The following is a 23832-nucleotide window of genomic DNA, read 5'->3' on the forward strand; positions in this document are numbered from 1 at the left end:
GGAAACATATGTAAATAATCAGTCAACAAACTAAAAAAATTCGTTGCTGCGGACCGTAGTCATTATTAAAATTTGAATTCTTTTAAGTGTTACTATTGAGCTTGCGTATAACAACTTTTCGCTTCTGAACGACCGTGAAATAAAGGTGGTCTTGACAACAATTTTCGTAAAATTGTTTCAGGTGAAAAGAAAGTAGCCGGTAATGTTCAAATTGCTATGTGGCAAGCGATGACGTGATACTCCTCTGCTAAAGCAGAGTATTATGAAAGACTTAATTCGAAAGAGGGTAACATGTTAAATTCCGAGGGATTGAAATGTGTGTGTGCGAGTGTCCAAAGAAAAATATGGTTTACATTTTTAAACATTCGCAAAACAACTCTTCATTGGGTGATGAAAAGAATGTAATTAATGTTAAATTATGTAATTAATATTAGCGAAAAAGTGTGATGTGCTGAAAGCTGTTTTTTTTTTCTTACTTTACCTTCAAAAGAGAATTCTAAAATTTATTTTACCATATTCTAAAAAACTTATTAAATTGTGTTGTAAAAACTTATTATATAAAAAAGTGAGCTTCAAAAAACTGTTCAAAAAAAAAATTATCAATGCACATTTTTAAAAGTTACAAATTAAGATACCAAAGTGATCAACCGAATTCAAAATAACAGCTACTTGCTTGATATTAGAGTCAGTTTTCACTCATCCGTTTAGCTATAGGAAAGGGAAAGGAATGGGAAAATTGATCACGTGAGCATGCGCAGTGATTAGTTTTAAAAATTAAATAACTGCGTATGTCACGTGATTTGTTTTCCAATCTCTTTCCTTTTTCCATAGCTAAACGGAAGAGTAGAAACTGATACTTAATTTAACTTGGAAATTCCACAATGATTGCCACATTTTCTAGTTTTTCTAAAAATCTTTACTGTTTATGAGACAAAATTTGTTTAAGCACTTAGTTATTTTAATATATCAATGTGGTTAATCTCTAACAATATGGATAATGCTATAAGGATTTTATGAGACAAAAACAGTTTATCGATATGTTGATTTGCATAACAATGTTGGTAAAACAACCAAATTGCATATATAAGACACCCTGTTGGATTTTAGCTGATTGCATAATCTATATGGTTAACGCTTCGTTTGTATATGGCTTGTTCGTTTCTGTAATGTGTCATGGGCCCCGTGAGTTTTCTCTCGGTGGCTATGTCTATAATGTGTCATGCACATATTGAATCAGATCTACATTCGACTTTTTAAACTCCAGAACAGCAGTTTCAATCTTTTTCCCTGATATCATACCAAACGCTTCTGCTTTAAGGCGTTTAAAATTTTTAACACAGTTTACAATTGCTAATAAGTAATCTTTTGTATTATTTATAATATCTTTTTCAAGTATATCCACCAACTTCAGGAACTAAGTTGTACTGTATTTGTCAAATCCTCCGCCTTAGTATCCTCGAAACATGATGTATTTTGAGTATAACCTCTTATCAAACCAAAACCCATGCGCTAAGCAGAAGCACTGCAAGTTTACTCACTATTCCCATTATAACATGGAGCTCAACTCCTCAAGAAAAGTTTTAGGATCTTCCTCTTTGTTGTAGTGTTCATCCAAGGACCCAAGTGTTCTCTTATTACCAGGCTCTAGAGTGAAGGATCCCTTACAGTATAAACAACTGTACATCCCAGCATCACTACCAATTCCGAAAACTGAATTTGCAGATTTTAGATCAATATAATACTATATATCTTGTAAACTCAGAGGCTCAATAAACTTCCAAAGATTTCCATTAGTTTCAGAAACCCACTCAATAATTGCTATAAGAAAGGATCTCTTTACTTCAGCATTATCAAGTTAACCACTTTTCCATTCATGAACTCTTCTCCTTTAGTAGTGTAAAATTTATCAATCAGGGTATGGAGAGCCTCAATTTTTTTCAAAAATATTTCCATAATGCAGATTTGAGCTCTATATTCGGAAAAAAAGAAGAACAGAACAGATGTGAGCTACTCCTTGCACTAAATATTTTCATTTAAAAGCAGAAATAAAACAAATTTTTGTTTAAAAACAAGCAGACAAATATTTTACACCAAAAAAACTTTATTCATTACAATCACTTTTACTATGTAAAATTACGAAATATTTGTATGAAAAAGTAAAACAATAATAATGATGATAATACTAAAGTTCTAACCTACAAAACCAAAGCATGCAGAAGGAAGACTTAACACATTCAGGAGCAGAATAATTTGAAGCTTTGATTTTATCTACTATATGCTTGTTATTTGATGATCTTCTAAGATGTAATCTAACCATCTAAAATTAATTTGTTGGTCAGTAAATGACATTATTTTAGCGTCCAATATGAGCTTTTAGTCTATTCATTCTAGCTAAACTTTATTTTTTTTTTAAACTTTATCCTATGTAAGCTTAAAATTTAAGTGTATAAACTCATCGCAATAAAATGAACATTTAAGTATTACATATATTGTGGCATTTAAGTATAATGTATATGTATATACATATATTCTATAACTTATACAATACACATATATACATATACATTATATTGAAATTCCTCAATGACTGCAAAACATACACTATAAGTATATGTATATACAATTAAGTAAAATGTGTGTGTATGTATGTGTATATATATATATATATATATATATATATATATATATATATATATATATAATGTAAGTATGACAAACATTGAGCCATCTGAGTATAATGTATATGATTATATGTGTATTGTATAAGTTATTCAATACATTTATATACATTGTTCTTAAATGCCATAATAAATGTCATACTTAAATGCACATTTAAATGTGATAAGCTCTACTATATACTTGCAAGTCTATACATACATTGAGAAAACTGAAAGTTTTTTAACAAAATATGGACTAGGAGGTTTACTTAATTTTGAGGACCTTTTAAAACTTAAAAAGTAAGCATATATTTTAAATTCAAATATGAATTTAACATTTTAAATTATAATTTAACAATTAAAACTATTTCGTAAATTTGAATAAGAATTTAATTTTTTTCAACCAATAATGACCAACTTTGAGCCTTCAGAAGATCATTTGCGACATGCTTTTATTCTTTGATCAAATGAAATCTGCTGCTGAAAGTCCTCGTTTGCTTGCAGAAACTTATGAAGAGCATGCACTATCTGTTAAAACATGCAAATGCTGGTTTAAAAGTGGTGTATACAATAAATTTAAAAGTGGTGAGTTTGATCAGAATGACAACGAGCCCCCTGGTCAGCCAAAAATGTTTGAATATCTGGAATTGCAAGAATTATTGGACAAAGATTCAGGTCAAACATTTAAACAATTGTCCGACGCGTTAGGAGTCACTGAAACTGCAGTTACTAAGCCTTTACAATTGGGAAAGATCCAAAAAGAAGGTAAATGGGTGCCATATGGATTGAAAGAAAGAGATTTGGAAAGAAGATTGGTAATGAGTGAAAACCTTCTCCAAAGGTTTAAAAGAAAATCTTTTTTGCATAGAATTTTACAGGTAATGAAAAATGGATCTATTTTGACAATTATGCGAAAAAATATTGTGGCGTGACCCTGGTCACGCGTCAGCATCTACGCCAAAGCGAAATATCCATGGTAAGAAAGTTATGCTTTGCATCTGGTGGGACCAAAGAGGTGTGATGTATTACAAATTGCTAAAACCTGGAGAAACTGTAGCAGGCATACGCTACCAGCAACAATCGATCGCTTTAAATCAAGCCCTTAAATAAAAACGACCAGGTTAAGACCAAAAGACACAAAAAAGTAAACTTTCAAAACGATAACACTCGTCTTGAAAAATTAAGTAGGGATGTTTTACCGCCATATTCACCAGCCATTGCTTCATCAGAATATTATTTGTTTCGGTCAATATAGCATTCACTTGAAGACCAGCAGTTTTTTTTTATTGCTTTGAAGATGTCAAAAATTGGCTTGAATGCTGAATATCTTATGAAAAAATTTTTACAATGGAATTCATATGTTGCCAAAAAGATGGGAGAAGGGTGTTGCAAACGATGGAAAATATTTTGATTAAATACATTTTTTATTATTTAGAAACAAATATATTTCTTATGATAATAAAAAAACCCTCATAGTTAAGTAAACCTCTTAATATAATTTAAAAACTTTCAGTTTTCTCAAATCCACATTTTTAGTTAAGAAAATTTAAACAAAACGAAGTAACAGCTAGAAAGTAAAAATGAATAATAAAAACAAAAAAACATAGATTAACATAAATTTTACCTGGGACATCTTCTCTATATAGTTTCCCAGACACTCTACCTATTTTATGTCGAGGTCTTAGAGGTTTCTGTAGCAGTTGTTAAAAGTAATCTTGGGATGGTTGGTTGCTTCTAAATTATACTGCTTCCAGACGAAAATTTTTGTCTTTGTTTTAATTGCTGGAGTGATCTTTAGCATTTTAGTTGACTTTTTACCAAACTATTGTATACAAAATTTATTAGTTTCGCGGATTTTCAACCCAGTTTTTGCCTGATATCATTAACATTTTTATTGTTAAAAAAGATTATTTTTGAACAAAAGTTTTTTGACTTTTTCTTTTTCTGTAGTGGTGTCTACTAATGTTCACCACTACAGAAAAAGAAAAATCAGACCTGGGGAACAACTTAACATGGCTGTCACTCTGGTCCTCAGTCAATGCTTAACTGTAGGTGTAAGGTTCGTCTCTTTAAGAGCTTTTTATTCTAGGAAAATGGCAATAGCTTGATATTGGATAATTTTTCTTTGGCATTGATGATGTAAGGACAAATTGTTTTATCGATGCAGTTTCAAGTGTTTCGTTGACATCGGCATTTTTTTGTGAAATGTTTTCAATAGATGTTGTCAATAAAATTGTGCTGTAATTGAAAAGCTTCATTGACAATTCACTTAACTGTCGCTGTTGAAAAAGTAAAAATTCACATAAGTTTAAGAATGTAAAGATTCATTTTTGAAAACCTCTTATTTGTTACTTCAAGCTATAAACAAGTGGGAGGATTGGTTTCAGCAGATTATTTACATTATAAAAAACCAAGATGTTTTGAAATAAGAGATTCAATTTAAAGAACAATAGAAAACCTTGCTTTGTAATTTTATAAACAAAAGCACAGCAATTGTCGTGTTTTAAAATCTCACACGATGCAATAGGGTTTACGCCTCTCATTTTCTCTATAAAAACGCCTTCACGTCTCATGATTACTAAAGACTGTTCTTGGCAATCATGAGATCAGAGTACGCACTTTTGTTTCTGGCATTGATTGCCTTGACATATGCGAGAAGTGAGTGTGCAATAAGTTTTGAACCCAGAAAAGGGCTTTTTTCTTCGCTGTTTCTTTGTTTTGTATGAGGATCTGGTGTTTTGGATTCCTGCATTATTCCAGTGAACGCTTTTTAAAAGTTTTTGTTTACTAACAATCCATTGAGAGAAAGTTTTCTAATTTAGGTAATGAGGACGTAAGAGAGGAAATCAAAAACGAAATTGAAAAGGATATCCTTGAAGATCTTGCGGAAGATGAAGGCGAATTAGATGATAAAGACATTGGTAACTTTTGTCATTTTTTAGTTTTTAGAAAACATGGTTTATTTTTACTGAAAAATGTTTTTGTAAATGTCTAGTTTTTGAACTTATTTTCTAGATGTTGATGATGCGAAACCATTTCGAGTTCGATTTCGTCGATTTCGCAAACTACGTTTGAGGAGATGGATTCCCTACATTCCAACTATCGCTGGATTAGCAAAAACGTATGGTAAAAAGTAATAAAAGACAACTGATTAAAGCTTTTGCAGATACTCTGTATCATTTTTTTACACGAATGAAATTCTAATTCCTAAAATGTAGTTCATTTTTTTCAAACAAATCATTTTCAAACATATCAAGATCTTTAATAGTTCTTATGTATTTTTTAGAAGTTTAAATGCAGACAGTTTCACTTTACACGATCCTAAGACTGTGTGAAGTAAAAGGAAGTTTACTCATTTTGACTCGATGACTTTAAATAAACAAGAGCTCTACAAAGTGAAATTCAATTGTTTCTTAGGTGTTCACCTCCACAATCTAAGTTTAAATACGTAGACATTCACAGTTCATAAAAAAGAAACACGTTTTTTTAATTAATTGTACAACTGAATTCATTTCTGTAATATAAAAAAGGCGAGTTATTCACCATCTTTAACTTAATTATGAAAAATTAAGTGACAACTATGATCAGTTGCGTTTTTGAAATGCTACCAATTGGAGATCTTTTAGCAGCAAAGATCTTCTTTTTTAATATAGAACCTTAGTTTTTTTCCATAAAAGTTTTTAATTACTTCACATTTAGTCCTTTTTTTAATCTTCAAAGATACTATTTGAGTAGTTTTAATATTTGAATTCACGTCTAAGATTGTACAGCTTGTAACGTCAAATAAACATCACCACGGCAATAGAAGTCAAATTTGAAAATCGAGATCAGAATTTGAAAAATTGAGATCAGAAAGTAGGAAAATTGATTTTATGAAATCAACTTTCTATCTTAAAAATACGAAGACAAATCGTATGTATACTTAAACAAAATAAGTGAAAAATGATTTATGCCCAAACTTTACTTTATCAGCAATAGAAACGTTGATGATTCTCATATAAACGTCAAAATGCATCTTTAAAGCATTAACGTAAATGGCGCATAAAGATGAAAAGTTAGCAAATATATATTTACATCGCGATATGAGAATGTATTTAAAAAAATATTGTTGTTTGCTAAAATATTACGTTATGTCAATAATAAATCGATTCTTAGTCTTAAAACCCGTTTAATTTTAAAAGCAACATGAAGTAACGCGTCACTTGATAAAAAGCCTCGTTTACTAATTTGGTATCAGTGTACTGATTGATGATTAAAAATAGTTTTGAGTTTGAAATCGGTTGTGTTTAACTACCTTTTACAATAAGCAGTTAAGTACGAGTAAAAATGACAGCTCTTGATCAAGAAGTAAATGTAATATATATAACAAAATCAATTACAAAGATCGCATGCTTTCGCTTCCCTATAATACAAGAAGCTGTTGCGAGAAACGAATTATTTAAAAACAAAAAGTCATCACAAATAGTTCGTTGCATTAATAAGTAATGCAACAGGTTGTTAACATGTTGTTAAAAACGATTAAAAACCTTAAAAAATGCTAAAAAAGGTTTTTCCGAAAAATCAATTAGAAATATTTTTTTAGTAACAACATTGAAATCTTATGTAATTTAAATGCAGAGGCTGATATCAGTCTGAAAAAATATGGCGTCTTCATTCAAATGGTACAAATAATTTTCAAAAAGAATTACTTTGAGAAAAAGAACTTTTAAAATCAGTTTTCAAAAAATAAACTAAAAGCATTTTTTTTTTTTTCATTAGATTTCTGTAAAGATCGAGTTGAATAACTTTTGATTGTGTGTTATTATCCTCGTTTATAAATGTTAAAAGATTTGTTTTAAATAACGCGGTTAGATAAAATGTATAAAATTTCAAAAAAAAGCTAAATCACTTTTTCATGAAATTGCATATTTTTTATCTAACCGCGTTATTTATAACAAGCCCTCCTTTTACTTTGATTTAAAACGCGTTAGGTTCAATCGAATAAAATGGCTGCTGCAAACCTGTCGACTGTTGTTCTTTAAACAAAATGCTGTTGGGAATTCTTTGGAATTCTATGTTTTTATCTCCTATAAAATCATCAATGGAAGATAACTTTAATGCGAACAAAAAACTAAGTCTGTAATTTTTAAACTAAGAATAATTTATTTAAAGTTCAATTCGAAAGTTTTTTGCAGCACTTGATATAAAATGCAACAATAAAATGTTTGGTCCATCAGGTCATGCAGAAAAGAGGATATGCCCATGATATTGAAAACTAAAAATCATTTTTGGCAGTTTAATAAGTTCTCGCTGCTATCAAAAAAAGTGAATACGTAAAAAGGCTCCAAACAAAGATTAAGATTACTTTCAGCAGAATATTTACATTACAACAATCCAAGATGTTTTGAAATAAGAGATTCATTTTAAAGAACAATAGAAAATCTTGCTATGTAATTTCATGAACAAAAGCACAGCAATTGTCGTGTTTTAAAATCTCCCGTGATGCATTTGCGTTTACGTCTCTCATTTTCTCTATAAAAACGCCTTCACGTCTCATGATTACTAAAGACTGTTCTTGGCAATCATGAGACCAGAGTACGCACTTTTGTTTCTGGCATTGATTGCCTTGACATATGCGAGAAGTGAGTGTGCAATAAGTTTTGAACCCAAAAAGGGCTTTTTTCTTCGCTGTTTCTTTGTTTTGTATGAGGATCTGGTGTTTTGGATTCCAGCATTATTCCAGTGAACGCTTTTTAAAAGTTTTTGTTTACTAACAATCCATTGAGAGAAAGTTTTCTAATTTAGGTAATGAGGACGTGAGAGAGGAAATCAAAAACGAAATTGAAAAGGATATCCTTGAAGATCTTGCGGAAGATGAAGGCGAATTAGATGATAAAGACATTGGTAACTTTTGTCATTTTTTAGTTTTTAGAAAACATGGTTTATTTTTACTGAAAAATGTTTTTGTAAATGTCTAGTTTTTGAACTTATTTTCTAGATGTTGATGATGCGAAACCATTTCGAGTTCGATTTCGTCGATTTCGCAAAATACGTTTGAGGAGGTTGGTTCCCTACATTCCAACTTTCGTTAGATTAGCTGGAACGTATGGTAAAAAGTAATAAAAGATAACCGATTAAAGCTTTTGCAGATACTCTGTATCATTTTTTTACACGAATGAAATTCTAATTCCTAAAATGTAGTTCATTTTTTTCAAACCCCATGAAAGACAAATCATTTTTAGACCATATCAAGATAATAGTTTTTGTGTATTTTAAGAAGTTTAAATGCAGGCAATTTCACTTTACACGATCCTAAGACTGTGTGAAGTAAAAGGAAGTTTACTCATTTTGACTCGATGACTTTAAATAAACAAGAGCTCTACAAAGTGAAATTCAATTGTTTCTTAGATGTTCACCTCCACAATCTAAGTTTAAATACGTAGACATTCACATTTCATGAAAACGAATCACGTTTTATTAGTTAATTGTACATTTGAACTTTTTCTGTAATAAAAAAAAGGCGACTGTACATGTGTAATATTAACTGCCGAGGGTTGACGATTCCCTTATAAACGTCATAAAGAATCTCTAATGTATTAACCCAAATGACGCATAAAGACGAAAAATTAGCAAATATATATTTATATTGCGACATGAGAATGTATCTAGAAAAATATTGTTGTTTGCTAAAATATATCTCTGATAAGTCGTAAAGTCTCTGACAAGTCGATTCATATTCTATTAACTCGTTTAGGGTCCAAAAAAGTTTTTATTTAATATTCTCTTACTTAAATTCAGTTTTGTGATATACTTCCCTATAAAATTACTTCGGACAATTTTTTATGCAAATTAATTGAAATTTGGAAATTGCACAACATATTTGACAGAATTTGTTCTACATAAAAGTAGTGCTTTTACAATTCATAATTGGTCTGAACAGCGTTGAAATCTTGAATTCCTTTGACTTCTCTTTCAGCTGTGTCATTCACCATTGACGATGCAATTAAATTTTCTTAGGCGGCTGTAAAACCATCTCAATCATTCCATGTATCTACTGCCTGAGAAGGTACACTTCAGACAAATTATGAAAAATAGTTTGATATTCGCAGCCAAAAAGTTCAGAGGCTGGTCACTTAGAAGCAACAAGTAAAAGCAACAATCAGCATCCAGTCGCATCTAACAAAATCTAACCACATATAACAACATCTAATCGCATCTAACAATATCTAATTGTATCTAACAATATTTAATCGCATCTAACAACAAAATTGCATCTAACAACAAAATTATCATACAATAAAATCGAATAAATTTTCATTCGACTATTGTAGCAGATGCAGGAGCTTCTAACGTGAATGTAGATTTCTGACACAAACACAATCATCTCATTTATGTTGTGATGTTGATTTCCCCCAATTTTCCAATTCAATAAATTTTGTAACTGTTATACAAGCATTTCCTTTTTTTTACTCATTTGAATGTGGTAGAAAAAAACAGAGATATTAACCTTAAAGGTACTTGCTGGTATATGTAAAAGTTTAATTCATTTGCCCTATTTTACTAATTGCCTTAACAATTGAGCTATTATCATTTTATTGGTGCATATTGAAAAATTTTAAAATCCTACTTACATGTTTTTTTTCTTTTTTTGTGCAGTATTGATGCAAAAATCTTTTTTTGTGTAGTTTTTATGAAAAAGTTAACATTAAATTATTACAAAAATTTAGTGAGTTTAATATCTAAAATTCTGTTTAAAATTTTCTTCACTCATGGTAGAATAAGAATCAAAAATTTCAAATAACTTTTTTTAGTCATACTCCATAGCATAAAAAGCAATTTCTGGTTGTTATGGCAAGATCAATTTTAAAATTTGATAGGTGGTTTTTGTGTTTTTCAATTGTGAATGCCTACCTGGTGTTTCAGCTATCTCGAACATTTCAAGTAATGTGTTTGAGTGGAGTAAAAGTGACAGCTTATTTTAATTTCTTTCGTTTTCTCTCCTCACAAATCTGTAAAACAAATACAAATACTCACCATTTAAGTTTACAAAAAAACTTGTAACTAACGAGCCCTTTGTCACTTTTGTTTTTTGTTTTTTTTGTTTTTTTTTTAAACAAAGAGTTTTTAATTATTACATCTTTTTGATAAAATCTTTTTTACACTTTTAAAAACTTGCTTTATTTTAAAATTTGTTTTCCCGCGCAAGTTATTGACGTTGTGGAAAAGTTTAACAGCTAAATAAAAAAAAAAAAAGAGTTTTAACATGTTAAATGATAATGCAAGATCACTGATCGATACTCGAAAATTTAAAAAAATAATAAATTAATTAATCAATGAAAAAGAAAGCGACGTCATTCCACGGAGTCTAAGAACAAGGAAATTTCTTATGGACAAAATAAAAGCTTTGCCACAAGAGTACACAATATGTATTTCAGGGTTAATGTAATTAAATCAAAATCAATACCGGCCATTTTTCACTAGTTTTGTGTACTCTTTCAAAAAAAAATCTTGTGAGTTCTCTTTTACATTTTTTTTGAACATTTAAATGAAAAAGTTTTGCAGCAATCCTTATAATTTAATAATAATATAATGAATATTTAATAATAATTAGAATATAATTTAATTATAATTTTTGTTTTTTAATGTTAACATTCAAAAAATTTTGTTTCTTTGATACTTTTTCATTACTCCTTAAAAACTTTTTATTTTTTCCAGTTTGTTTATTTATACTTTTCAATTTTGTAAAAATTATGCTACTTTCACTTTTTTATTAACCCAACTATTTTATTACATTCGTTAATTTGACACACGGAGTTTTTTTTTTTTTTATAAACTGAATATTTTTTTTTACATCGAGTTTTTTTCTTTTTTACGCAGAGAAATAATTTTGTTCTTTACAACGAGTTAGACATTTATATCATGCATTAATATAATGCATTAGACATTACGCGTTTGGTTTATCAGATTTTTCAAATATAACAAAAAAAGGTTGTTAAGGTTGGGTTAACACCAACATTTTTATGAATCATAAACTTAAATCAATTTGTAAATATTTACAAAATTGTTAGTGGATGGTAATCTTAGATGTTGTTTCTGCTTTTTACTTCTAGAACGCTTCTGCAAACCAATAGCTTAAAATGCGCGGGATTTTTCAGCCAATCAAAGATTGATCGCATTAATTAATATTTTTTGTTAATTTTCATTCCTTGGAGATAATAAGGAACAAATGACCACTTTATTTTGATTACGAAGCATTGCTTGAAACTGGTCAAATGCGAGGCTCACAACACTGATCAAGATTGAAATTGTTCCTCTCAAATGGGATTTGGGTGTAGTAATAAACTGGTATCTAGGTGTAATAATGCAATGGTATATAGGTGTAATAGTACAATAGGCTAGGTGTTCTGAATACGAATATAGTTATAAAAAAGTTTTATTTACGTTTTAAAAATTTTTCATGCAGTTCATTTTCTTAACCCTTAATATTATTTTTGTTATTTTATCCATTTAGGTGTAATACAGAACAGCAATGTCCTTGATCTTAAAAAACATTTTACAAAATGAACAGAAAAAAGCTGAAGCCAACTTTTACTTATTTTTTCATATTCGTGTTGTGCACAAAGAAAAAATCATATTTCAAAAAATTTTTTGAAAAAAGTTTGTTGACCAGCCAAAGTGGTTTTGGTGTTTCCTACTGCTTGTATATTTTAGAGACGTACGTGAGACGTTTGACGAAACACTTTTTAAAGTATGATAAATACAAGTGTAAAAGTCACTATAAGGCGTGGTCATTAAAAGCTCAGCCTGCCCCGGTTGAACTTCATTTTGTTTTGTAATTTACAAAAACTGTTTTTTTGTTTTGCCAAAAAAAAGTAGGAAAAAAAATTGTTTTAATTTTAATTTTTTTGATTCAATTCATTTTTAAGTAAAAGACTTAGTAAATAATATAATTGTACATGATATAATTAAGATTTGTTCATAATTTCTTAAAAACTGTTCTCACACACTCTCAACGTTTCTGAGCAGATGTAACAATGTTGATTCGTATTTGAATAAGATGCTAATAAACTCTCTAAACGTTTGACTGAGTTTTGTCTATAAAGGATGAACCAATGATTGCCCTTCATAGAATAGTAGTCCATAGTTTTTATCAATATCTTTTAGAAGAAACTCTTTTAGTCTTTGGTTTAGCAGATTTAATTTTAGCCTTTGGTTTATAAGAGTTTGTAAATATGAATCTTTGTAAACTCTTCTTGGTTTGAGAAGTGCTACAAGTTCAAATGAGAAGCGTAGAAGATCAGTCCGTATGGCTTCCTGATATAAAATAAAATTTACAGACATCCCATGAACTCACCTTTTACCGTATTAATTGTTTTGTCTTATCTGAGAAGTGAATTGGTCTTTTAACCAGCTTAAGTTATTTAACAGCCCTGTGGGTGATTAGTGCAGTTTTTGGCGCAAAATTAAATGTTATTTTTGAATAGGAATGCTGACTTAAGGTGAGTTTCCACTCATCCGTTTTAGCTACGGGAAAGGGAAAGGGATGGGAAAATTAATCACGTGAGCGTACGCAGTTTCGAACTTAATTTTGAAAATTAATCACTGCGCATGCTCACGTGATTAATTTTCCCATCCCTTTCCCTTTCCCGTAGCTAAAAAGGATGAGTGGAAACTCACCCTTAAAAAATATATATATAGTTTTACTTAGACAAATATCAGTACTATTGATACAAGTATCAAAATAGAAAAAAGATTATCAGATGAGGACCGAGAAATTCAACCTTGAAGATCAACTCATTAAGATCTTAATAAATTGAAAAATGAGCTCATTTTTCAATTTATTAAGATCCTAATGAGTTGATTTTCAAGGTTGAAATTACTTAAAGTAATTTAAAGTTTTTAACTTACTTAAAAATTTTCTTAATAAAATGATTTTTACATACGGTGTAATTAGGTTTAACAAAACAAAAAAAAAGAAAGAAAAAAAAGTTGTTTGTTAAGCATTTTTTATTTTATTTTTCAACACATTAAGTTCTCATTCTTACTTTTTGAAGCTGGTAGGGTAAACACTAAAAGCACAAACCATTGTAGTTTCTGTTTTTATTATTTTAACTTGAGAGATTTTAAAGTATTTAAACTTAAAAAACATTTAGCATTCAAAATCGCATTAAAAAACATTTAGCATTCAAAATTTCTTTTAAGCCTGTGTGGCTTTTTTTTTCTTCGACGCGTTTTTTCCTGCATTTTAAATAAAGTAAAATAATTTTCAGCGTTTTCCCTCAGTTTTACTTCAAGATAGTAAAATTGCATGTATTTTAAGAATGCGAAGGTTAAAAATTTTGTTGGAAATCAACTTTAAGCTCGATTTAACCATAAAAGTTCACATAAAACTCAAAAATTTTTTTACTTCAAACATTTTTGGAACAGTGCGCAGTGCAACCTTTTCTAAAAAAAATAACATCTATATATACATATATACTACTTATTTTCATGGGTGGGTTTTTATTCTTCGACACCTACATAAAATCATTTGTTGCGTTTTAAAGTTTTTCAAAAACGTACGATATATTTTTTTCCGCGATAAAATGTCACGTGACAAAACTCCCTACGTATAGGGGAAAACCTCAATGAATGGGACAGTTTTTGCAAAATGCTTTTTAAACATAGATAAAATTGTTTAATATATATATATATATATATATATATATATATATATATATATATATATATATATATATATATATATATTTAAATATGTTTAATAACCACCGACTCTTGCTCAATGATATAGTAAAACAAAAAAATTGGATTTGCAAAAAAAATTTGCAATTGAATTAAAAATAAACGTATTTAATTCAATCATTTTTCAAATTAGTTTATTAATTGTAAATCTAGTTAAATATATAGATACATACATAAAGACCACACAAAAAATATTTTTAACTTTAAACATTTTAACTCTAATTAAATTTCAATCAAAGCAGAACTTTCTCATTTTAGAATATTATATTTAGTTATTTTTATTTAAGTAAAATATTGCAGTATAAAAGTGTGTAAATAATACCCTTCACCCATGGGGATAAAAGTAAGGGACTGCAGCATCCCTCTGCTGAGCTGTAAATAATACTTTGTTAAATTCATTCAATAGATAATATTTTGTCCCATTCAATATGCTCATCACTTTATCCAAAAATGATAAGTCACACCAAAAACACCATTAATTAAGCTTAAGTGCTTTACTCAATGTAGTACTAGAGACTGTTATCTATTTAAGCATGGAATTTTATTTTCCATAACTTCAAAAATTGCTGCAAAATCAGAAAAAAAATATTTTTAAAAATTACTTTTTACATTCGAAAACACAAAAACATTCATTGTCATTACGGTCATAGAGCAATAGGATAGATGAGTCGGTCAGTTGAGTTCTTGTTTCTATCACTCTTTGTTACAGGAATTTGAATATCCATACATCGATGCTTCTATAAGAATCTGAGTTTGTCCCATTCAATAATCGTCCCATTCATTAAGGTTCTCCTCTACATAGAGATACCATTATTTCTAAGCTGCTTACCGACTTATTCTTTAAAATAAGCCATAATAATTTAAGCTTTAAAAACCATTTTCTCATCGCTCTTCCCGCTACATTAGGAAAAACAAAAAACAAAATGGATCGGCAGCGAATGCAAAACAATCGGTTGGTAACTACCAACGAATCTTACAGATTCGACAACGCCAACATCTCATCAGCATTTCACACTGAATCAGATTAAGTTAAAGGGAACAGATTCATGTGTTTTTTAAACATTATATAAATAAACATATAAATATACACTAAAATAGGGTTTTTTTGGGGTCTAAGAATTCAAACTTGGAGCTTAAAATTATAATTACCTGAACAACGTACATGTGCGCATTCAAACGCGCGTTTGGGAACTTTAATGTTTGTAAATACTATTTTTAGTTAAAAAAAAAAAAAAAGAAAAGCTTCTTTGACCCAAAGAATATTGTCATATTATTATGATGAGACTCAATTTTTAAAAAATAATCTAAACATTATATTGAGTCTTCGCTCTTTTTTTAGGGTTTTATATGCTAAAGTTATTTTTATATCAAGTTTTTTTAACCCACTTCTTCATGTAGCATGAGATAGAAAATCGTTGAAAACTAATTAAAAACTGCGTCTTTTATCTTTTGACGTTTTTTCTAAAACTGTGAACGGTTTAAAAATAGGGGGTTCTAACCTTAAAATATTTATATCTTTTGAGCACGGAAAAAATTTTTGATGAAGTTTGAAATCTATTTATGAATTTTGATCCAAATATAAGATAGCACAATTTTTTTTTGAAAAAAATTAGTTTTCCCTAAACAGCAGGCTCATTGGGGAGATTTTTCAACGTTATTTTTGTTCTAGTTCTCAAATCACCTAGCACGTGCCTCAGATCGAAGTTTTTTTTATTCATTTAGAGACTAGTTTCAATAGATTAACATAAATATGTCGAGACAAATTTGCCTCAATTGTGTTAATTGTCTTATAGTTTGGCTAAAATAAGACAATTTGTCTAAATGTTGGTTTGAAAAATAAGCTTATTCAAATTAGCAACCAGACAATCTCTAATGGCCTTATTATAAAAGGACAAAAATAGACTTCGACAAAGCACTAATTGCAACAATTTTAATTACAACTATCAAAAATGAATTGTCTATAAAAAATGTTTGTCTTTCTAGACAATCATTTTAAAAACGGACACTAAATGAACAATCTCGATTTTTTAATGAGGTATAGAAGATCTATTTCATATATAATTTGGACTTATAACGAGTAATTAAATTTTCACTGCAGCATCGTTTCAAAAACTGAAAACGAGCACAAAATTAAAAATACAATTTTTCTAACAGAAGTTCATTTTTTAATTTTTTGTCCAGCGTGTGCTGTTGATTAAAAAGTTAATGTCTATTTAAAAACCTCAAAATGGACTATTTTGTGCTCAATTGAAGTTCATTAATTACTCAGTTCAGTTGTTTTTCAATTCTCAGTGAATGTGCGTGAAAATTTATTTTTAAAATGCCCTCTCCAGTTTGGGATTACTTCAAAAAAGTTGAAGGTAAGTTTATCATTTAAAAAATTTTCCTTAGTCACTAAAATCTTTATCACCTTCAATAAAATTATTTTAAAAATTCCGTCCTAAAATTTGTCACCACTTTAAATTTGTCACCATAAAAGTCATTTTTACCATGAAATAAAATTCAAATATAATGTATCGTATATTTTCTTTTTTGTTTCTAAGGGATTTTTTGGGTAATTTAGATTTTATTGGCAAAAATCAATATTTCTGGTTTTATGAAATCAATTAAATTTAGACAAAATCATAGACACCAAATAGACAAAAAGTTATGCTTTGTAGACTTATGAAGTGAAAATTATTTTTTAACTGAGCAATCTTAGGACACCATCAAAAATTTGATAGACACAACAAGGACAAAAAAAAGGAGATTATTTTCAAATGAGCTTGCAAAGAGCAAAACTTCATTCAGAAAATAGAAGGTGTTCCGATTCTGTTGTGTCGGTAGAGTCAGAAAAAATGTCGGTATCCGATTCTGTTGTGTCGGAAAAAAATGTCAAACTTTAGAGAAGAACAGCTCATTGATTTAACTAATAAAAGAATTTTTTAACTCTGTATTCAGTTTGAACATAAATCCTCATCCGACTAGAATTTGTGGAAACTGCAAGACAAATCTTTATTTTAAACAGAAACGTAAGGCTATTAGTAAAGCTGTAGAGACTTCCTAGTTGAATGGGCATCAGCAATTTTAAGAATTGGGAAGAATGAACCAAGAAAATTACTGCTATTCCTGTGCTATGTACTACCTTGTAGAGGTGTGCGAAAATCGAAGTTTCGAGTTTCGCACACTTCTACTAGATAGTACACCTCTACTAGGTAGTACTTAGGGTAAGGCACTAGAAGTAGCCGTAAGCTGAATCTCTCTGAATTCACCAATAAAGAAACTAAGAAGATTCGATTAGAAAAAAGGAACTAAATTTGCTAAAAATACAGTCAAGTAGTTGGTTTTATTCGTCACCCTTGCAACAAGAAAGTTGCTTTACAACACCTCTGTGCCTTAGTTTCAGTAAAAGCATAAAACTTGCAACAGGATGAAAGGCTGTATATGCATGAACCTAAAAATTTCAATAGGAGGAAATGTATATATTATCAATGCATATATGTATATTTTATTAAAATATGTACAGTGGCGACAACATAAATAGCACACTTCCATGACCAGTTGGTTTTACTTTTTGATGCCAACTTTTTTGTATTTATAGCAATTCCCGTTATTTTTTATAGCATCAACAATGTTCATCTTTTTGAACAGAAATACTCATTTGGCATTTGTAGCTGTCAAAATTGCTTGTTTTGAGCATTTAAGCAGTTGTGTTTAACTTTTGGTGGTCATTTTAAATAACACACATTTACTTTTTATTTAAAAAAAACTTAAATTCTTTTAATATATCAAAAGATAATCATTCTATTCAGTATTTAAAAGGAATTCTTGCAATTCATTTAGCAAAAAAAATAAAAATTCATTATCTATCAACTATGGGACGAGGTAAACATGGAACAGATGTCTTTCGAGGACAAGTACAGGCATTTCGAGATCTAGGATTGAACAATTCTGAAGTAGCTCGAAGACTGAGTTGTTCTTGTAAGAAGGTTATCAATGCTATCAATTTATTTAACGATAATGGTTCATTAAGCAACAAAAAACGCAAGTTTCGTGAACGAAAGACAACTCCCAGAGAAGACGCAGCCATTGCCCGTATTGCTAAGCTGAATCCTTTTGTTGGCGCACCAAAAATTAAAGGACAAATTGCTAAAAATTTAAAACCCGATCTGTCTGTCAGCACTGTTAGAAGTCGCTTACGCGAAAATAAGCTATTTGGAAAGGTTGCCAGAAAAAAACCATTGGTCTTAAAACGTAATCTCGTCAGCCGTTTGAAGTTTTCAAAACAGCACGTACACAAGGATTTAAGTTTTTGGCAAAAGTTTTTAAGTTTGTGCTTTGGACTGACAAGTCTAAGTTTAACTGCTTTGGATCCAACGGAAAGCAATATGTTCATCGTCCCCAAAACCAAGAACTCATCCCTTGGTATACTCTTAAGATTGTAAAACATGGTGGTGGCAATGTGATAGTTTGGGGAAGTTTTTCATGGTGTGGTGTGGGCCCGTTGCATAGAATTCAAGGGACAACTGATCAACACATGTAAAAAGAAATACTTAAAACGTCATGTTGCCATATGCCGAAGAAAATCTCCCTTTGGTTTGGAAATTCCAACTAGACAACGACCCGATAGGGTCGGTGTGCTTATAATTACACCGACAGAAGTGTTAAAATGTGGTTTAACGCCTAGAAGATTGAGGCATTGGAGTAACCCGCACAGTTACCAGACCTAAATCCGATAGAAAATTTGTGGGTGGAAGTTGACAGAAAAATAAACTGGTCAACTGCAACAAATTTAGACCAACTTTGGATTGAAGTAAAGGCTGCTTGGGACGCCATTACGCCTGAAAGATGCCAAAAGTTGATCTCGTCAATAGGCTGTCATTGTCAAGCAGTTATTGACTCAAAAGGATACCCCATTAAATATTAATTTACCTCTAATAAAGTTTTCTAAACTATTTATACAAAGAACCTCCATGATTTTGGTAGCAAAAAAGACAAAATGATAATTTTGTTCAGGGTGTGCTATTTAAATTGCCCCCTTATTCTGTACTTCTAAATCATTTATATGATTTAGAGTACAGAATAAGGGGGCAATTTAAATAGCACACCCTGAACAAAATACTAATATGTACTTTTTTTTTAACTAAGTTACTTTCTTTTCTTACTCAGTAATCTTATCTTCTAAAATTAATATTTTATTAGGCTGAAAAAGTTTAGATCTCAAAAACTCAGATCTCTGGAAAATATATCATTACATATTGAACATCAATCTGTGCTATTTATTTTGTTGCCGCTGTATATATAATCAATATAATTCCACTATCTAAACAGCATCTCTATGTAAACCATGAAATTAAAATTACTGATTTCCTCTTTGATGATAAAATTCTAAAAGAGTTTCTAAAAAGAAAACTGTTTTCAGACATGGCTGTAATGGTGATTGTTTTGTTGGACCCAGCTGTGCCAAGGTTTTAAGATCTTTGGATGAAAGCACACTTCATTCTCCTATTGAGTAGCTAGGATGCTTTAAAACCCTGCGGAGATTTAAAGAAGGTAGTTCATTTTGTTTTTTACTGTTTTGAAAACTTTTTGGAATAGATTTTTTAGACTTAATCTGTACAGGTAGGGGCGAATTCTTCTTGACCCCCTGTCTAGATAATGTTAAGAGACACGATAATATTTATACTATTATTTTCCACCAAGTTAATACTTCGTTATAAGAGGAAAGATTTACGAAGTTTTTGCGAACGTAAAGAATAAAGACTAAAATTACGTCCGTTTGTAAAATTCACCGAACGTAACAATTAATGATATCAATTTTGAAATTCCGACGAGTAGTTAATTCATTTTTTTCATAACTTCGAGTAATTTGCTCGAAAGGTTCGTTACAGCTTACGTAAGTCAATTAATTTGCTCGAAATTTCTTTTAAAAATTACGAGAACCATCGATTATTATTTCGAAACTGAAAATTCTTACCATAACTACTATCTTAGATTTATATACATTGAAAAGTAAATAATGCTATGTTTAAAACATTTATAGCTGTTATAGCACAACATCTTCTGTTGTTGTGCTCCACAATTGATTTCATCGATTGTCACAGTGTACATTATTATTATTATCATATAGGTGTTTTGAAAAGCAATTGCTCCTTTACTGCTTCATCATCTATCTCTTTCTCTGAATCCGAGAACTCGATGTTTCCTTTCTCTTACGGTCATCAATTGGAACTTGACCATCCTCGTTGACCTTACCAAACCATCGCTATATGAAGGATTTTGACATGTTAATGACACCAGAACTGTAGAAATTTAGTTGAAAAAAATGTAGGTAAATTTTGTAACTGACGAATATTTACGTTTACGAATCGTAAATAACGATTAAAATACAAAGAACAAAGAACAAATTTCATTATTGATATCTCAATTAATTCAGTAAACTTAACGATACTAATAAAAATACCAGCAAAATAAGTCTTTAAAAACTCTTTTTTAAAAATGAAAACTGATCTAGTATGTGGAGCACAATTCTGTAACCAAATAAAATTACATAAAAAGCATCATTTTAAAAAAAGACCCATATTGTTATTTACGAATTTTAACGCAAATTATTAACGGAAGTTTCGTAACTCACGTAAGATACATATTATTTCGATTGAATCTTACAATTAATTCCGTCAGTTAGAATATGAGCGTAAATTACGAATCAAATAATGACGTTTTTATCGAAAAATTCATTTAATTTAATCGATTTTCGGAAGATCAAAATTTTCCTCGTTTGCTATTAAACTGACCCACAGTGGCTCAGGATGATCAAAAAACGGCAAAAGCTCAATAAAACCTGATAAACATCGTAAACAAACATATTATATGTGAAAATAATAGTTTTTTGGGTCAAAGCATTCAAGTTTGTTAACAAAAATGTTTACTACGCGCACCTTTGACGCGTATATTGCGCGCGCGTTTGGTTTGACTACATGGATGAAAAATATTTTCAGTTAAAATTTCAAGCCAAAACACAACACTGATACCTTACTCAACTTGATATTTGTAAAACAATAGTTTTTAAAGAATGTCGATGCATAGAAAAAAGCATTATTTCAGATATTTTACATTTGTTTTATCATTTACATTACAATTAGTTTAGCAACTTCATCCGTCAATGGTTTTCCTTGATAATTCTTATGTTTTCTAATAGATATGCTCGATATTTTTGGATCTGATCTTACTAGAAGGTAGTGCATCTGATTCAGCATAGTGTTTAACCTTAATATTTTTGCCGTGTGCAGAGGTCCAGTATTTGTTATCTGTTTATTCAAGCTCTCCAGTGCATACTCCAAATATACAAAATTAGTTTATGTGACATGGAAGAACTATGCAGTAGTAATTTGTGTACAGTAGAAGGCATTACATACCAGTCGTACGAACTCACTACAAGTTTTGCTGTTTCGGTGCAAAACTTATAGTGAGTTTGAATCAAATTCATTGCTAATGTGAGGGCGGGGATTTTGTTATATTACATATTATTTTTAATTATGTGCTCAGAGAGTATTATAGAGTGATGCAAAAGTGTGGGACAGCGATACTGACTATAGAAATGTGAGGGTGGGGATTTTGTTTAAATTTATTTTATATTAATTATGCTTGTGTGATCGTGTTCTTACTGTTCTTAGGTGATATATATGTGTGATGTAAGTATACGGTGCAGATATGACAAGGTGGTTGGTTCTACGTAAGTTTAATGGTAGCGCAAATATTATTACTTAAAATGCAAACAAAAATAAAATTACTTACGACTGATTTTTCTTCTCTTATTTATTTTTCTTAATCAATATTCTCAATTATTTCTCATCAATATATATATTCTCTTAATATTAACTCATACAAATAACAATACATTAATACTTATAATAACTCATATTGAAGTTACTCAAATACATTTCCTTCACAAATGCTTCTCATAAGTTCCTCTTTAAATTGTTCATAAATTCTTTTCATTAAATTCTCTTTAAATCTTCAAAAATCCTTTTCTCGTACAATCCTCTTTTAAAATCTCTTACAATTCTTCATCATATTATCCTCTTTCAAAATCTCTTAAAATTCTCTTAAATTCTTTTTTCATTTAATCTCTTAAAATCTCTTAAAACATTTTCTTTCTCTTAAAATTCTTTTTAAAATCTTTCATAACTCTTTCTTAATACATCTTCAAAACTCTCTTTAAAATACTTCATGAAAATCTTTCAAAAAACATCTCTCCAAAGAGAGGTCTCCAAAAATCTCCCAAAAAAAATCTAAAAAAAAAATCTAAAAGACTTTCTCAACCGTTCCTTTTCTATCTGTCTGCAGGTGTTATTTTGAATTCTCATCCAGACAATAGATTTCTTTTTTCTTCAAGTTCGTTCAGTACTTTTTGTTTCAACTTCTGAGCCATAGTATTCTTTAACACAAGTTTTACTAGTTTTCTTTTTATTAGTCTTTATATCAGAGTGGCTACAGAACTTTCTAGAACTTTACTAATTAAAATCATATGATTGTGTTTCAAGTTGTGTTTACGAAAACAGTTTTAATCATTAATGGTGGGGCTTATTCATTTTTCATGTCATTAGACATGTGTGTCAAACTGGTGTTTTTGGTTGACTCGCTCTTTTCTTCGTTTGAATGTAGCGTGTTTGAGTCGGGTAAAACTTAAAGATAATGTTTATAATTTTCTTCATCTTCTCTCTTCACATCTTTAATTGGATATCTAAAAGGTATGGTAATGAGAATGTTATGCAATTTTTTGATTATATCACAATCAACTTTAGTAATTTCAGAAAAAACGTTCTTCTTCTCTTCATAATATTGGACTCTCTTTTTTTTATTGTAGATGGAGAGGTCCACAAAAGTGACAACTTGAAGGACTTTCATTTTTCCAAATTTCGGCATCTCCAACTTTAAGCATTAAAGGCACAAAAGCTGTACTGAAAAGACTTTCTTCATGCTTAAACTCTATAATTGTGATACTTGTGTCAAATTTCTGCATGTAAATACTTTGGCTCGATATTCCATCAAAACCAATCTTTATATATAAAATTCCAGATATTTTGCCATCTTGGCCCGATTCCAGCATATCTATCGTTTCAGAAATTCTACTAACAGTTTGGTCTAAGATGCTTTGAAGAGTACACTTTGCAGAAAGCTAAGAAAAATGTATATTTTCAGGATAGCATTTTTTCTTTTCCACTAAAATATTGTACAAGGTAAGATAGATATGTACATTATGTACAAGAGATGAGTTTATTAGCATTTGATATTGTTTATCATTAAGGCCAGTGTTTATTTTTAAGAGCTTCCTCTACACTGATATTTAAGGGAAAGGTTTTTTCCAAACTGTCTTTGACTTTTTTGACATCTAAAACATTAGACATATATTTCTTTAAAACGTAAGCTTTATCTTTTTCATGAGCAGCATTTGCACTTCTTGCATAAGCTAAGG

General features: G+C 29.8%; 1 protein-coding gene and 1 long non-coding RNA gene across 2 annotated transcripts; one reads left to right on the forward strand and one right to left on the reverse strand.

Annotated features, from left to right (window-relative positions):
* Positions 1-795: 795 nt before the first annotated feature.
* Positions 796-4765, reverse strand: LOC149884428 (uncharacterized). The gene is made up of 3 exons (XR_016455071.1): positions 4282-4765; positions 2196-2317; positions 796-1969 (listed from the first exon to the last, which is right to left on the reverse strand). It is a non-coding gene; the product is annotated as an uncharacterized LOC149884428 (long non-coding RNA).
* A 392-nt stretch (positions 4766-5157) lies between these two features.
* Positions 5158-8832, forward strand: LOC149884429 (uncharacterized). The gene is made up of 7 exons (XM_090096082.1): positions 5158-5315; positions 5480-5578; positions 5673-5793; positions 7809-7859; positions 8205-8278; positions 8442-8540; positions 8635-8832. Exons 1-7 carry the CDS (start codon positions 5258-5260, stop codon positions 8754-8756), a joined length of 624 nt encoding a protein of 207 aa, XP_089952208.1. The 5' UTR covers positions 5158-5257; the 3' UTR covers positions 8757-8832.
* The last annotated feature ends 15000 nt before the right edge of the window (positions 8833-23832 follow it).

The sequence above is a fragment of the Hydra viridissima genome, unplaced genomic scaffold (genome assembly GCF_058129835.1).
Source record: "Hydra viridissima isolate aposymbiotic clone 2 unplaced genomic scaffold, HvirCarnegie_v1 scaffold_8, whole genome shotgun sequence".
Classification (NCBI taxonomy): Eukaryota; Metazoa; Cnidaria; class Hydrozoa; order Anthoathecata; family Hydridae; genus Hydra; species Hydra viridissima.